The 16,857-nt window shown below is 50.7% G+C and overlaps 1 protein-coding gene across 6 annotated transcripts in view; it reads right to left on the minus strand.

The window, feature by feature from the left end:
• Positions 1 to 16,857, minus strand: part of ATP11B (ATPase phospholipid transporting 11B (putative)) — a 107,153-nt gene that overhangs the window by 5,547 nt on the left and 84,749 nt on the right. For 4 of the 6 annotated variants that reach the window (XM_077348296.1, XM_077348293.1, XM_077348295.1 and 1 more), the window contains one exon: positions 4,281 to 4,414. In XM_077348296.1, coding sequence (XP_077204411.1) covers positions 4,281 to 4,414 — 134 coding nt within the window. Of the gene's footprint in view, positions 1 to 2,246; positions 4,415 to 10,781; positions 10,908 to 16,857 lie in introns of those variants that run through there. The other 2 variants (XM_077348298.1, XM_077348292.1) reach the window with 2 other exon arrangements.

Here is a 16,857-nt window from a genome sequence, read left to right on the forward strand (position 1 = left end):
TACCCCTGCCATAGAAGAATGTGCAACAACCCCCCCCCCAAGAAAACCCTTTTCTTAATGGGTTAAACATGCACACTGGATCGAACCAAGTATGTTTCGGGAAAAGGCCGCAAGCAAGCACAACTGTTGAAAATCTGCGGAAGTTGGGGGTGAACTTTTAAGGCCAAAGTGAAAAATGATCCTGGAAGAAAAGTTTCTCTCTTTCCTTGGTGCCCCCCTGTCTGAAATCTGCTGAGCACGCAATGATGGAACATGGATGGTTAAAGGGGTGGGGGGGGGAGAGGAGGGGAATGACCTGACATTAACACTCTAGCGACTGATGTCATGACCAACAGTTTGATGGAAGACAATTGAGCAACATATTTTGGCGAGTTAGCAAAGCCATGCAAATAGATTTCGAGGGCCAAATCGAGTGCCCTCGGCTCCCAAGCGTTTGCGCACCTTTCGATGTGATCAGAGTTCCCAGTCAGAACGTCAGCGAGCATTGATGGTGGAGACCAGTCTGCATATTTGACAGAACGTTAAGGGCGGGAAATGCACCGGTGGTCTTCTAGCTTCATAAGAGCAACGAGGAAGAGGGTGAATCTGCAGGACCAGACATTACGTTCTGGCCAATCTCTTCCTACCTGAATCTGAACTTCGTTTTTCAACTGGTTTTTGTTTTTAAAATCTTTTTTACTGTTGTAAACTGCCCTGAGCCCATTAGTGGGGTGGGCTGGGATAGAAATCAAATTACAAATAAATAAATGGGGCTAGGTAACTCCAAGCCTTGCCTCGTCTGCGGACAAGACTGAACTGGGCCCCAAATCTTCAGGATTCCATCTGCACAACTGAACCAAAGGTCTTTTACTGCAGCTGAAATGTGCTTGCAGGATCAGACCTCATTTGATTGGGGAAAAGGATCGCAAGGGAACCTTTGCTAGGTTCTTTGTGCAGTTTCCCGTTTTGGCTGGAATGTGACAATGAGATGGCTTATGAGTCCGGAAAGATGTTGTGTCAAATATGCGACTTTAATGACATCGAGCAGGTCGCCTGCTCAAGAAAGGTCCCACAAAGAAAAGCAAATCAGAACTTTCATCCAAAATCGACTGTAAAGCAGATCGTTGTACCTACCTTGGGCCCAGCACAGTGGTCTAATTGCTCGTGGTGGGAGGGAGGGTGGCAGCAGAGGGAGGGGGAGAGGAAGGGGGCCTGACCAAGCCTCTTACAGCACAGCGGAAGGGAAGAACGGAAGGGGATGGGGTGGGATTCCCAAAACCTTGATGCTCATCCTCTTTGCAGGGCTCCAAGCTGTACACACCAAAGTGGCTTCTCAACGTTTTGCCACATTCTGTCATGACTGGGGAAACGGAACCCCAGGGAGGGGTTATGTAGATGTAGATGGGGGGTAAATCTCCTTTATTGGGGTCATCAGGGGCAGGAATGAAGGGCAGCCTGCCGTGCCCCCCCTCCAGCTTCACCCAAATCTGCCTCTCTGCTTTCTCGCACACAAATGACCTTCTGACATCCCCTGCTAAGTGGAAAACAACAGCAGTGCATTTGGAGGCTGGGGGGCGAGGTGGGCACCAAATGAGACAACTGTTACCGTCCAGGGCCTGTGTGGGTGTGTTGTGATGTGTCTCTACACTGTATCCCCCCCCCCACTCCCCACCCCCAAAAAAACAACCCTGCTAGGGTTTTCAGCTCACAATTGGAAAATACCTGGAGATTTTTTAGGTGGGCCTTGGCAAAGGCAGGACTGGAACGGGAGTCTGCCCAGCAAATCGGCCACTTTCTCCAAGGGAACCGGGCCGTCTAGAGCAGGGGTAGTCAACCTGTGGTCCTCCAGATGTCCATGGACTACAATTCCCATGAGCCCCTGCCAGCGTTTGCTGGCAGGGGCTCATGGGAATTGTAGTCCATGGACATCTGGAGGACCACAGGTTGACTACCCCTGCTCTAGAGGTCTGTTGTAATAGCGGGAGGACCTCCAGGTGCCCCCTTGGAGGCGGGCACTCTCCTACACCTTGCCGTGTACAGGCCCTACATACCCACATTCTTCCCTCATCACAAAATAGGAGGTGCTTTGTTAGCCGGAAATAACCGAGAGGCAAAAATACAATTGAAAGGCAGCTGCTACAGTAGTGGTGCCCAAACTTTAGCTCTCCAGATGTCAGTGGACTACAATTACCATGAGCCCCCGCCAGCACGTGCTAAGCGGGAAGGCTGGTGTCAGACCATTAAAAAAAAATTCCCTTAAAAAAAACTAAAAGGTGACTGAAAGCTTTATTTTACAACGGCCGTGCCTGCTTGCTATACCATGTGAGTTTTAAAAAATATATATTTTATATATTATTACATCATATAAAATGACTCGTGATAACAAGGTCAGAGAGGGAGCCACAGACATTGGGGTTAATGCAAGAATCATTATTATTATTTTTTTAAGAAAAGACAAAACAAGGAAATGGACGACAGAGGACAAAAGTTAACAGTAGAGAGTCAAGACAGGACAGACAGAATTGGCAGAACGGATCTACTGTCTTCAGTCACACAGAGCTGGTCACAGCTTTTGCCCACACAACGGCCACCGTTTGCCTACCAGGGATTCTCCAGGCTTCCGCTGGCATCCAAAACCGGAAGCCCACCTGACAGGCATCCCAGAACGACCCGTTCATGCAGGTACCATGCCTGTTTTTGCGTTCGCCCACACCTGAGCATGAGCAAGCTGAAGGGATTCTCTTTACTGACCCTCGCATCAGCCCAAAAATGCTGCCCTGCTGATTGGGTGTCCAACTGGAAGGGCCAAAGCTAGGTGCTCCCCCCCACCCCAATTTTTATATATATACTCTCAATAGACACTCAAGAGTGCTCTTTGATCCTCTAATGCAGGGGTAGTTCACCTGTGGCCCTCCAGATGTTCATGGACTACAATTTCCGTGAGCCCCTGCCAGCGAACGCTGGCAGGGGCTCATGGGAATTGTAGTCCATGAACATCTGGAGGGCCACAGGTGGACTACCCCTGCTCTAATGGGAAAGAGAGACGCATATCTCTCAGCTTGGCATTAAGCATCGGCACGCTGGGAGGTCAATTTTAAGCATTTCCAGGCATTGAGCACCAAAGATGTTTTCGGAACGGCTCTATTTCTGGCCCTTTAGCTATCGGTCACTCCTGCCCCTGCCCTGGAAGTGCGAGGATCCGACCACACGAGCTGCAAAACTGCCGGAGGCGATCTGCCTTTCTGGAGGGAGGTGCCAGAAGCTTTTTTGGGGACGCGAGGGCTGGTTGTGTATTTTCAGGCCGTCTACGCGCAACTCTAATTTCTGAATGGCACTCAAAGAGCAGCAGAAAAGACCCGACTTGCTCTCGAGTCAAACGTTTGGGAGGCTTTGGCTGTCTAAGGTTTCTTCTTTTTTTTCCGTTTCGTTTTTTAAGAAAGAGTACAAAAGTGCCATTCCGTATTCTAACGAAAAAAAGCAAACCAAAACTCTAAAAGCTTTCCTTTTGCTAAGGAAGTTCCTAGTTCAGGGGAGAAAATACAACCCTTTAATGGCAGAAGCGGCAACATGATCAGTTATTGCAGAGACTGGGATCAATCACAGGCAGGCCCGCGGATGCTTTACTCAGTTGTGAAGCCTAGAAAAGGTTAAACCAAGAGCATAAAACAGGCAGCAATCAAACATCAAGGAAAAGGAGGAGGTACAAAAGACGGGGAGGGGTTGTGTTTGTGCACGCACGTACGCACGAAGCAGTGTGACGTGAAGCTCTGTGCGGCGGCTTTTGTGTACGCAGACACAAAAGGATGTGACGTGAAGCTCCACACGGGCGCGTTCGTGTATGCACACACAAAAGGATGTGATGTGAGGCTCCCTGGGGCTGTGGCACAGATGTGAAGCTGCGCACAAGTGGGAGCTCTCCCTTCTGATCACTGGCATGTATGTGGGTCCCTGGCGGATGCCGGAGAGAACGGAAGAGCCTCTGCTCGTGTGAAGCTTCACAGGTATGTCAAAACCAGCACAGGCAATCGCTGGATGAGCGAGAAGGGAAATAATTCGACAAGACTTCCTGAAAAAGGGCCGGGGGGGGGGGGGAAGACACCTCCCTTCCCCTCCCATCAGAAGCGCTTCCCCAAAGCAAATATCCTGATTTTTAACCCCCCCGACGAGGGCCTGGGAGTGGCACACCACGCACTGAACGAGACCTGCTGCCAGGCTGCTAGACATCTATAGCCGCGGGCTCGTCGTGTTCCAGTTTATAGGAGATTCGCCTGCAGCACAAGCAATTGAGAGAAATTCCACACCTGTTGACTCGGGCTGGGCTGCACCTTCCCATCACTCGTTCCAGCATTCTTCTAAGAGATGTGCACGCTGTTTCCCCGTCTGAGACGCAGCACATGGAGTCCAAGCAGCTGAGACCTGGGCCTGCCTCAGTAAGCTGGGGGGGGGGGGAGAGGGAGGGGGCAGGGAAGGAAAACAGCACATTAGCAGGACGGCTCGGGAGGTTCCCCTTTCCCCTCCTCCCCTGAGCCCAGCTCATTGTCAGGTTGAAAAAGCCACACTGCTCCCTGATGCACAGATGCGGGATCTCCTAGCTGACATGCATCTTCCTCATTGGCCAGGCATAACCCTGCGGCGTTGGCCGTCTCTATTTTAGAAAGCTTGCCGAAGTCGCCGCAGCCATGGGGAGGGGGGAGGCAAAATCCAGCCACCTTCCCGTCTGCTCAAGCACCCTCCCTGGCAAAGAAGCTGAGATGCAACAAGGCAACCGAGGCATTAAGAGACGCTGCCCCGGGGCATCTTGGGGGAACGGCAGCATAGAAATGCGTTGGTTCGGGATCTGGGCACGAGTCTGTCAACTGCGTATCCCTGTGCAAACAGGCCCCATCAGCTAGACGCACAATCCGACCCTCGGTGACGTCACTTCGGTCTTCCAGGGGCTTCAGTTGGAGTAACTCAAGGCCCATCAACTAGATGCACTGTGCAATTCTCGTAAACTTCCTAAGTGAAGTTGCATGTACCCACTGCTTCCAATGGACATCGGTCAGAACAACTCAGGACCCATCAAGTAGACGCACAATGCCATTCTGTGCAAGGTCATGCCCGTCTTAACCCTTTGGCTGGAGTAGCTCTACTAACTCACACCTTATTTCTTGCTCCAGGAACTCATTTGTCTAGGCCGCCATCTTTCTTCCCTGTCCCATAACTGTTCTCAGCCTCAACGGTGTATGGCAGGGGTAGTCGAACTGCGGCCCTCCAGATGTCCATGGACTACAATTCCCATGAGCCTCTGCCAGCGTTCGCTGGCAGGGGCTCATGGGAATTGTAGTCCATGGACATCTGGAGGGCCACAGTTTGACTACCCCTGGTGTATGGATTCGACAAGGCCTCACGGATCTTATGAAGGTTCCGACTCACTTCTGTGACCGCATCAAAGAGGAAGAAAGCACAGGAGGATCTACCTGGTGCATGGCCCATGTGGCTCCCACCTGACCTTGAGGCTACCTGCCCTTTTGCTGACTAAACGCTGTGGGCAAATCGGAAAGGGCAGAACCGGGAGACCGCTCTTGCGCACGCGTTCGGTCACACCGCAAGATGGCCGCTCGCTGCAGAATAGTTTCTGTGGACGAGCCGAGAGCTGCCATCCGGGCAGGTGCCCAACCAGATGGGCTACACGCCCCCAATCTGTGCAGAACATGGTCTGTATCCAGTATATCACTCAAAGACATGAACACATATATATTTTGCGTAAAACTGGCTTTTTGCGATGCATCCCCCTGAAGAAACAGGTGAACGCGGGATTGCCAACCTGCCTGCCAATTTCCAAACTTTCCTCGACCGTGGGCAACTGGCACCATGGGCCAATTTTACAGGGGGCGCATTGGTCATTGCAGTAAAGAGGAGCCAGGTTTCGAATCTGTTCCTAATGACCGCAAGTCTGTTATTCCCTCTCAGCCCAGCCCCCTCCATACTGGGTTGATGCGTGTCCTTGCATGTCACATTTTGAGCTCTCTGCAGTAACACAGAGAAAAAAAAGCCATGTACAGATAGGTATAATTTTGTTTTGTGCACCATGGCCCTCCTTCCAATAGGTAAAGGCATCCCCTGTGCAAGCACCGGGTCATGTCTGACCCTTGGGGCGACACCCTCTAGCGTTTTCATGGCAGACTCAATATGGGGTGGTTTGCCAGTGCCTTTCCCTGGGGAAGGCACTGGGTTCCAATAGGGTGCTTAAATAAACAAAGGCAGGAGTGAGCAAGGAAGAAGCATGTCTCTCTCTCTCTGGAAACAAAACAGTTAACATTGACAGAATAGCCAGTGACAACCCAAGGGAGATGAACAGTCTTGACAGCCGCCATGGAGGGAAGGGCACGTGGCTTATCGGTTAGTACGAAACTGGACTAGTACAAAGGAAAAAAAAAAGAGGACTGTTTCTTTAACGTTAGTAAGGGACCAAGCAATGATTACTCACATGCTTGTGTTAATACCTGAACTGCAATGCTGATCCAGGATGTTTGCAAACGTCAAATACTTGTTAGGACAGCGACAAATGTCCTAACTGTCATATACGAGCACCCCTTATTCAACTATCGTGACCATGGGAAGAGCCTTTTGTGCGCTCTTTTATATAACGTCGCTACCTGCCCTGGGCAACCCTACAAGGCCAGGGAAAAGTAAATTATTATTTTTCCTCCACGGCATTATTCCGTGATAGCAACGCATTCCTTGGTTAGATTTTGGGATGGAAGGCCCGGCCACAGTCCCAGGTGTTAGAAGATATGCAGAGAAACCACATGGATGGTTCTTGCATTTAAATAACTACCGTGGGAGTCTCCTGGGGAGGGTGAAATCTGCCCCCCCCCCCCAAGCTGGGGAGATCACTGTAATTGGGCTGGTAGACAGAAAGGGTTCTCGTTGAGAAAAGACGTCCAAGAGTATCCCCCTTGGCTTCCCCTTCCGAATGGGTGCTGCCCAACCACAGGGACTTAGCGTCTTTAATGGCTGGACATAGCAGTAGAAACAGATGGTGAGGCTAGTCCTGTGGCTTGTAGAACTATGAGACGTCAGCCTGCATAAGGAGGGGAGTGGGAAGAATGATCAAGACAGACGTGTGGAGGGGACGGTGGACGAAGGCGCCATCAAGCCACAACCCTGGTATCCTTTATAGTAGTAGTTCTATTACGGTTTACACCAGGCCTATAACAAGGGAAATTATACAATGCCTCCCAGATAAAACATAATGTTAAAATACAAATATATATCTACTATTAAAAGTCACTTTAAAACCTGGTAGTAAAAGGTATAGTGAATTTTTAAAACTAGAGCAGAAGTAGCATTGAGCCTGGAACAAAATCCTCCTGTTTCATTTTTCATAGCAGACCCTACCAGCTCCACGAAATCTACATACTATTGAACAGAATTCAGCTACAGGTTTGGTGATTTGGGGGGATTCGTCAGACAGTAATTTATCAATAATGTCTGTGTGATGTTTTACAGTTTGGCCTAACTTTTGCTTTACGTAAGGGTGGATGAACTTGGCTCGGGCCTCGGCGTAGAAAGAACAGCTCAGAAAAACGTGTTGAGGCTCTTCTACCTGGCCAGAATTACAGGGGCATGATCTCGCTGGGAAGGGGATCCTTTTATCGGCATCCCTTGCGAACCTCCCATCCATTTACCATCCAGGGCCAACCCTGCTTAGCTTCCAAGAGGTGACGAGATCAGGTACGCTCTCTCTCCTAGCAAAGCTTTGCATTGCTTCCCGCTTGACTGGCTCTCTGGGATCTCAGCCAGAGGAGTTTCTCCAACAGCTACTATCTGAGACTCTCTACCTGGAGGTGCCACAGACTGAACTTGGGCCCTTCCACAAGAAAAACAGGTGTGCAATGAAAAAAGGCTTCTACAGATGTGGCAAAGGACCCAGGAGGAAGCCCCTTCCTTCCTCTCCGTCACCTCTTTTCCTTCCTTCCTTCCTTCCTTCCTTCCTTCCTTCCTTCCTTGCCTCCCTCCCTTCCTTCCTCTCCTTCCTTCCTTCCTCTCCCTGTCACCTCTTTTCCTTCCTTCCTTCCTTCCTTGCCTCCCTCCCTCCCTTCCTCTCCTTCCTTCCTTCCTCTCCCTGTCACTTTTCCTTCCTTCCTTCCTTCCTTCCTTCCTTCCTTCCTTCCTTCCTTCCTTCCTTCCTTCCTTCCTTCCTTCCTTCCTTCCTTCCTTCCTTCCTTCCTTCCTTCCTTCCTTCCTTCCTGTCACTTTATGTTAATAAGAAAGATGGGTTGAGCTGAGTGAAGATTCCAGCTCTCTACAGCAGGGGTAGTCAACCTGTAGTCCTTCAGATGTCTACAATTCCCATGAGAATTGTAGTCCCATGGACATCTGGAGGACCACAGGTTGACTACCCCTGATCTAAGAGATGTACAATCCGGCACTAGCAAACGTCCTCTTCCAAGGGGCTCAAAGATACTTTCAAAAGGGGTTGTAGTCAGCGCTTCAGATGCCGTGCACAGACGAGGCCCGGTTGTTGATTCTCCAATTTAGTTACATGGCAGTTTTTCCCAGCGAGAGAAAAAGGCATTTTCAATCTATGTGCAAGGCACTTTGCGAGGGGATTTTACTCTGGGGAACGGCAAAATCCACTGGCGGATGACTGCTAAGTGCATGGAGAGTGGACAGAGTCTGAATTACCCAGCGCGTGTGAAAGTAGAGACGGCCCACTGGGGAACTGGCTTTTGGGGAGCCTCCCACTGGAGACAATGGACTGCAGGATGCAATGGCCTGGTGACTGTTATCATCCAAACTGTTATTATCCTAGAAGTTGGTTACTGTTATCATCCAAACATCGATAGGGACAGTCAGACGATGCCCACAGAAAATGAGGTCTGATCCAGGAAAACTGGAGAAGCAAATATGCTGTTTGCAGAAATCTAGGGCTACCAGGAAAGGGCAAAGCTGTATGCACCAGTGTAAACTGGCCTAGGTCAGAGGCCCCGAACCTTTCTGAGCTAGGGGGCACACTTGGAATTTTGACTGCAAAATGTTTGCTGCAGGAGGTGGCACGCACACACAGAGGAAGACCGTGAGTAGGGAGTGAGATTAGGGGGAAAAAAACACACTGGGAAACAGAGGTGTTAAAACCAATTTGATGGCGCATCTGCCACGGAAACAATAAGCCTCGGTAAAACCAAAATATAAGCACACCCAATAAGGCCTTCGCTAAGCGGCCGCCCTTGAAAAAAGTTGGGAGACTCAGTGAAGCCGTGTGAACTTTTTAACCTCCGAAGACCCTGTACAAGTTTTTCATTGTGACTGATCTGCAGGGAAACGTTTCAGATTACGATGCCTTGTAGAGCAGAAAGCACAGCACTGCCTTGCTTGCATGCAGGGTCATGGAAACAGCTCATATTATATATTTTGATATATATATATATATATATACTAGTAGCAAAGTCTGCTTGAAAAATGGGAGTGGGCTCGGTGTCCCCCACCCCGCTTCCCTGGTGGCCAGGATGCCGGGGAGGCAGCACAGAACACATCTCCCCTCCCTTCCCAGCAGCAGGAGATGGAGAGAGTGGCAGGTCTGGTGTGGAGTACTCTCCCCCTGCTCTTGGGGGCAGGAGGGCAGAAAGAGTGGTGGGGACAGTGTGGAGCATACCCGGTTAGCTCTGTTCCTGTTGTTGGTGGCCAGGAGGCCAGGGAGTGTGGCCTGGCTGGGCCAGAGCAGGGCGGAGGATAGTTGGACGCCTGCCCACATCTCCCTAGCTTCTCTGGGGCTGGCTCTTCTTCCTCCTGGCAAGTGCCAGAAAACAGCACGATGGAGGGTGGGGGTAGGGAACAGCTCCAGACTAGCCCTAAGTGGGTGAGTGCCCTCACCCTATCGGGGGCACGTTGCCCAGCAAGGGCCAATTAGAGGTCCGGGGATGTTGTTGGAAGCACCCAACGCTTTTTACGTGGTACTAGCTTCAAAGCCCGTTCCTAAGAACAGGCCTTGAAAGGGTCACCTCCCCTGGCCAGGCAGCTGAAGGTGGCTTTGGGCCGCAGCTCGCAGCCAAATCAAGTGGGGTGGGCAGGGGCTGGGCAGCTCATTAGCAGGCCCGGGACAGAGCTCTTTAGCCGGCAGTCAGCAAGCCAGGAGGCCCTCGTTAGTTGGCCCCGCTTAGCAGGCCAAGAGGCCCTCGTTAGTGCTTCTCCCACTTTCACCTTGTTCTCTACCACCCAGGTCCCTGCCTTAATGTACTACATTATAGCTCAAGCACTGTAGCCATCATTATACTAGATTTAAGACACTTAAAGCCTCACTGGAAGAAGCACCAGGCACGACAATTCAAAATGCTGTATGTGACTTTTTGAGCCTGCATGCCCCACCTTCAGCATTGTACTGCCACCACCCAACTGCCCACAGTGGTTTCGGACAAGGAGAAGGGATCCCTCTTTAAAGGTAGAAATCTTGGTATACGTGGCCCTTGCTAGGCCTTCATCAGGGGATCTCACTTCCCCCTTCCCAGTCTTTGGGTGCTTTATGGTAGAAGAGAGCTTTGTTAGTAAGGTATCGCCTGAAATCTAGCATGCCTGCTTTGAGAAAACATTTGGTTATATGAGACTTGATATGAAGCCCTCAAGTGTAATGGAACTGGGGAGGTGGGGGAAGAGACAAATTAAACCCAATACAAGAAAGTTAGTGGCCCAGCTCGTTAGCAAAACACAAGACGGAGGAAGCATGCCAACATGTCCAAGTATACCAAGGGAAAGTGCAGGACTGAGGAGGGCCAGAGATGGATCCATGATGGTGGAGACAATTAATAGAGCCAGAGTACTACCTAGGGCACAAGGGCACTCCCCAGCCGCCGAGGAGCAGCCGTCAGCGGCGGCCTACTGCCCTCCCCTCCGGGCCTGCTTTCAGCAAAGTCCTACGCTGAGCAGATGGAGCCCTTGTCCTCTTCCTTCTATAGGAGCACAGGAAGAAAAAACAGACTTTTATAAAGCACCACAAATCCTCTGCTCGGACAAAGATGATGCCAGTGCATCCATGTTGCACCCGTGCACATTTGCTTACCTCGAACGGGAAGGAACAATCCCTGAGAAATGATTTTAGCAGAGAGATTGAAGTGGCTGTTCTGAGAATGTTGCTAGATTACTATGCATCAGATGCAGCTGGAGGGAGGAGTAGGATAAAAGCCAAGAACTCCTGTATAGTATCTTTGAAGAAGAAGAGGAAGGATTGGTTCTTAGATGCCGCTTTTCTCCACCTGAAGGAGGCTCAAAGCAGCTTACAGTCGCCTTCCCTTTCTTCTCCCCACAACAGACACCCTGTGGGGTGGGTGAGGCTGAGAGAGCCCTGATATCACTGCCCGGTCAGAACAGTTTTATCAGTGCCGTGGCGAGCCCAAGGTCACCCAGCTGGCTGCATGTGGGGGAGCGCAGAATCGAACCCGGCATACCAGATTAGAAGTCCGCACTCCTAACCACGACACCAAACTGGCCTGAGCAATAGCAGCTAATCAAGTCTGGAAGGGAAAACTGCATGTTACATTTCTTTAAACTCTGCTTTGGGTAGTCTTGCGGAATCCTTCCTCGTTGGCTGAATTAATGCTGGGTGTGAGTGGAAGCTTGCCCTTTCCAGTCTCTGCCTACCTCCACCTGGAGTCTTTTGAAGAAGTTTGGTGTTTTCGGCAGTCCTCATGGAAGCTCAGCCCTTGGTGTCTGAGGCTGAGAACTGCACAGTGGAACTTCCCAGAGCTGGAGCCTGGGAACTGGCCACACCGTTTCCCCTCGAGGGTTGGGGCAAGCAGTTTCGCTTTCGATTCTGCGCTAAAGAGAACTTGTTTTATTTACAGTACTAGTAAAAAAGCCCATTGTATGAAGAAGACAATGGGCGCTAGCAGGTGGGGACCAGAGCGAGCGGCAGGCGAGGGACAGAGCGAGGGACAGGCTACCTGAAAGAGGAGGCGGGCGGCGGCTCCTCGGCGTCTCGTAGTTTTTGCCGGGGAGTCCCAGGTGTGGTGCGCTGGGCTGTGGCGGCTCCTCTGCATTTTTTTGTTCTTCTGCGGCTTTCCCGGCGGCTCCATTGTGTTCTGGGGCCATGAGGGCAGGGAGCACCCAGCAGCTGCGCTGTGGGCGGCTGCCGGGGCTCCCAGGGCGCCGGCTTGAAGCGGCGAAAGGCTCCTCCAGGGTTTTTTTTTTTCTGCTGCCTCTCGGCTTGGAGCTGCGAAAGGCTCCTACAGGGTTAATGCTTTTCTGCTGGCTCTCGTGGGCGTGCCGGCTTGGAGCTGCGAAAGGCTCCTACAGGGTTAATGTTTGTCTGCTGGCTCTCGTGGGCATGCCGGCTTGGAGGTGCGAAAGGCTCCTACAGGGTTTTTCTTTCTGCTGGCTCTCGGCTAGGAGGTGCGAAAGGCTCCTACAGGGTTTTTTTTCTGCTGGCTCTCGGCTTGGACCTGCGAAAGGCTCCTACAGGGTTTTTTTTTCTGCTGGCTCTCGGCTTGGAGCTGCGAAAGACTCCTACAGGGTTTTTTTTTCTGCTGGCTCTCGGCTTGGAGGTGCGAAAGGCTCCTACAGGGTTTTTTTTTCTGCTGGCTCTCGGCTTGGAGCTGCGAAAGGCTCCTACAGGGTTTTTTTTTCTGCTGGCTCTCGGCTTGGAGCTGCGAAAGGCTCCTACAGGGTTTTTTTTTCTGCTGGCTCTCGGCTTGGAGCTGCGAAAGGCTCCTACAGGGTTTTTCTTTCTGCTGGCTCTCGGCTTGGAGCTGCGAAAGGCTCCTACAGGGTTTTTCTTTCTGCTGGCTCTCGGCTTGGAGCTGCGAAAGACTCCTACAGGGTTTTTTTTTCTGCTGGCTCTCGGCTTGGAGCTGCGAAAGGCTCCTACAGGGTTTTTTTTTCTGCTGGCTCTCGGCTTGGAGCTGCGAAAGGCTCCTACAGGGTTAATGTTTGTCTGCTGGCTCTCGTGGGCGTGCCGGCTTGGAGCTGCGAAAGGCTCCTACAGGGTTTTTCTTTCTGCTGGCTCTCGGCTTGGAGCTGCGAAAGGCTCCTACAGGGTTTTTCTTTCTGCTGGCTCTCGGCTTGGAGCTGCGAAAGGCTCCTACAGGGTTTTTTTTTCTGCTGGCTCTCGGCTTGGAGCTGCGAAAGGCTCCTACAGGGTTAATGTTTTTCTGATGGCTCTCGTGGGCGTGCCGGCTTGGAGCTGCGAAAGGCTCCTACAGGGTTTTTTTTTCTGCTGGCTCTCGGCTTGGAGCTGCGAAAGACTCCTACAGGGTTTTTTTTTCTGCTGGCTCTCGGCTTGGAGCTGCGAAAGGCTCCTACAGGGTTTTTTTTTCTGCTGGCTCTCGGCTTGGAGCTGCGAAAGGCTCCTACAGGGTTTTTTTTCTGCTGGCTCTCGGCTTGGAGCTGCGAAAGGCTGCGGCGGCCATTTTCGGCGGCTGCTGGCTGTCGGGGGCGGCGGCTATTTTGAGAGGTCCGTCGGAAGAACGGACAGGAGTCCCCGGCAGCCGCGACAGTCCGCCAGGCAGGGAGCACCCGCCAGCCGCGCTATGCGCGGCTGGCGGGTGCTCCCTTGCCAGTGAAGCAGGGAATGCCTGCTTGGGCCGGGATGGACATTTGGAGGGGCCAATCAGGAGCCGCTTCGCGGCTCCTGATTGGACCCCTCCGAGTTTTTATCCCGGACCGGTCCCGCCCTAACTCCTCCCCACCACCCCTTACTCCTTTATACAGTCCGTGGCGCCCGTGGCGCCACGGGCTGTGTACAGATTTGCTGGAGTATAAGACTACTTTCCCCCCCTGAAAAACATGCCTCCAAGTGGGGGGGGGGTTCGTCCTGTACGCCGGGTGCACTTCAGTTGGGATAGACATGGCTGCCCATAGTGCTGTAATGTAATGTAACAAACTCTATCTTTTGAGTGGAAATGTTGGGGGGTCGTCTTATACACCCGGTCGTCTTATACGCCGGCAAATACGGTATTTATTTTGTTTGCCTTGAGCCCGGAGGGAGGGAGCCTTCTTTCCCATGCAGTTTCTTTGTGACTCCATATCTGTAGGAAGTTGCACTACTTTTGTCGCTGGTCCGGAGACGGAACAGAAGGCTATGTTTTCATAGCTGCAACCTTCCCAATCAGGGCCACAGCAATAATCCCTAGACATCTTGAGGCATCGTCTTAGACTCTTCTCCTTTGCTCCTGCAAGCCTAGCGCACTCAAGAGATCCAAGCACACTGCGGTTTTTAAGGTTACCGGCGTCAAATAGGGCAAGAACCGAGACACGGCACCAGAGAGACCCGGGTTCAAATCCCTACTCTTTATGAGTGGCTTTATGGCATTTCACTGCGCAACTCTATCAGCTCTATCTACCCGACAGGGAGGTGGCCAGGATAAATGAGGGAGGGGAGGAAAGTCCCTTGGAGGAAGGGCAGAGTGAGAATACCAAACAAGGTGGCTTTGCAAGGGCTCCACCTAGGAAACAAGGCGATTCGACCTCGTTTTGTAGGTTGACCGGCACACAGCTTAAAGGGGCTGCGATTTCGTAAGAACTTGGGTCTTGGGCGGGTGGAGTTTAGAGTTGGTGGGTTACCACGGGTTGTAGATTTTACACCTTGATGTAAACCCTCACAAGCGGTTTATTTTATTTTATTATTTATAATATTTAAAAGAAACACGAAAGAACCCATGACTGGTCCTACCTAGCATTTATTTAAAAAATGATGGGAACAGAAGTGTTCTTGGAAGCAGAGCTGGGTGAAGCTAGTGTACCACCAACAGCTGGAGGCAGCTGTGCAATACGCCTTAAGGCCGTTCAATTAAAAACATTTCCATGAATTTCACAGCCTTTTTAGGTTGCAAAAAAAAAAAATAACTTTTCGCCGTAAATTGTGCTGAACGCGTTTGTGGAGATCAGTGAGGAATTCCCAGCATTGATTAATAATTCCGAAGCGCCACCACCAAGCATCTTTAGCTTATGGCTTAAGGCAGGGGTAGTCAAACTGCGGCCCTCCAGATGTCCATGGACTACAATTCCCAGGAGCCCCCTGCCAGCATTCGCTGGCAGGGGGCTCCTGGGAATTGTAGTCCATGGACATCTGGAGGGCCGCAGTTTGACTACCCCTGCCTTAAGGCAATGACACCGTTGCCATTCAGAAATCTATTCCTCGTGAGTAGATCAAAAAATATGCAACATAAGATTACCTAGGGGTGGGAGAGAGACGTCGAATTTCTTTAAAAAAATGAAGGACAACAACAAAAGAAGTCTTTCAGAGAGAAGATCCTACAAGACTCCCTTAAAAGACCTCAGTGGTTTCATTTTGGAAACTCAGAGGGGTGGAGGTGAAGTGGACCCGAGAACTGGGTGTGCGTGAAAAAACGGGAAGTCTAGCAGAGGCAGGAAAAATGTCGAGAAACGGGGGTGGAACGTCGGGGAGGAAGAGAATCCTCCCCTGAGACTTTTACTAATTTACAACGGGCCAAGCTGTGAAAAGTTCAAAAATATAATGCAAGCGATCACTCCTCAGACTTCAAAAAAAACATTCATTCAAAACTACTAAAGTACAGTTGCCTTCAAAAGGTCTTTGACTCAAGTGTATAATACTTTAATGAAGTATCTCCATAAGTGTGGCCTTCTCTGGATTAAGTCAGAGTAGATAATACTGAGCTGGATGGACCAATGAGCTGAAACAATATTCTTTGTTCAATGTGGTCATCTCACGGCTGTGGGCAAGAACTGCATATCAACATCTGGATGACATCTACTCCCATGTCTTCCTGCTTAGCCCTGCCTGCAGTCCTTTGTTAACACACTGCTGACGTATCACTAAGGGGATGGTAGCAAAGGGGGCGGGTTCCTAACGTCAAAGAATACGCAGGATGCCAGCCAACAGTCCAGAAATGGTCGTCCTATGGCACCAGGCTCATGATATGGGCATTTATAAGCATGCCTGGGTAAAGAAACAATTTACTGGGAAATAACAGAAATGGAACAAGAGACAGCTATTTGACAAAGGCACGTTCTTGAGTTTTACTTGTCTATGCCAGTTGCTTGACTTTTTCCCTACAAGGCTAAGAGCAAGTGGTAACTCTCAATACTAGCCATGGTGACTAAAAAAAATCACCACTTTCAGAGGTACGAAACCTCTGAATACCAGAGCCAGGAAGGGACATCACGGGAAGGCATTGGCCTCTCTGCCCTGTTGCTGGCCATCTGGAGGAACTGGTTGGCTCCTGTGTGAGACAGGAGGCTTGACCGGAGAGACTACTGGCCTCATCCAACAAATCTCTTCTGATGTTCTTATGAAGGCCTTGGCCTATATGCCCTGTTGTTGGCCTTCCAAAGGAGCTGCTTGGCCACTGTGTGAGTTGGGATGCTGGACTAAATGGACCACTGGTCTGATCAGCTGAGCTTTCCTTTTGTTATTAAGATAACCCTAGCCTTTATGTCTTTTCTTGGCCATCCAGAGGAGCTGGCTGGCTACCGTGTGAGATGGGATGCTGGACTAGATGGACCACTGATATGATCTGACTGAGCTCTCCATATGTTATTAAGATGACCTTGACCTCTATGTCCTTTTCTTGGACCTCCAGAAGACATCGTAGGCTACTTTGAGACATGATGGGGGGCTAGATGGACCACTGGTTTGATCCAGCAGAGCTCACGTTCTTAACATTCATGGTAACAGCTTACTGTCTTAGGGCTTGAGAGGTTAAAAAAATGATTTTGTGCTTTCAAGATCCTCAAAAGCTTAAAAAGGGGCGATGCGTTCAGCAAGAGCTCCTTGGCACCAAAATGCTCAAACTCTTTCTAAGCATCATTGTAATGCTCCAAGATACTAAGACCACCGGCAAATACACAGTTCTTACTGGATGGTAATCCAGAGAGACCAAGGCATCTGAAAATCCAAATTTCTCAGACTGGGAACAGTACGTT

Source organism: Paroedura picta, chromosome 8 (assembly GCF_049243985.1).
Source record: "Paroedura picta isolate Pp20150507F chromosome 8, Ppicta_v3.0, whole genome shotgun sequence".
In the NCBI taxonomy this organism is placed as follows: Eukaryota; Metazoa; Chordata; class Lepidosauria; order Squamata; family Gekkonidae; genus Paroedura; species Paroedura picta.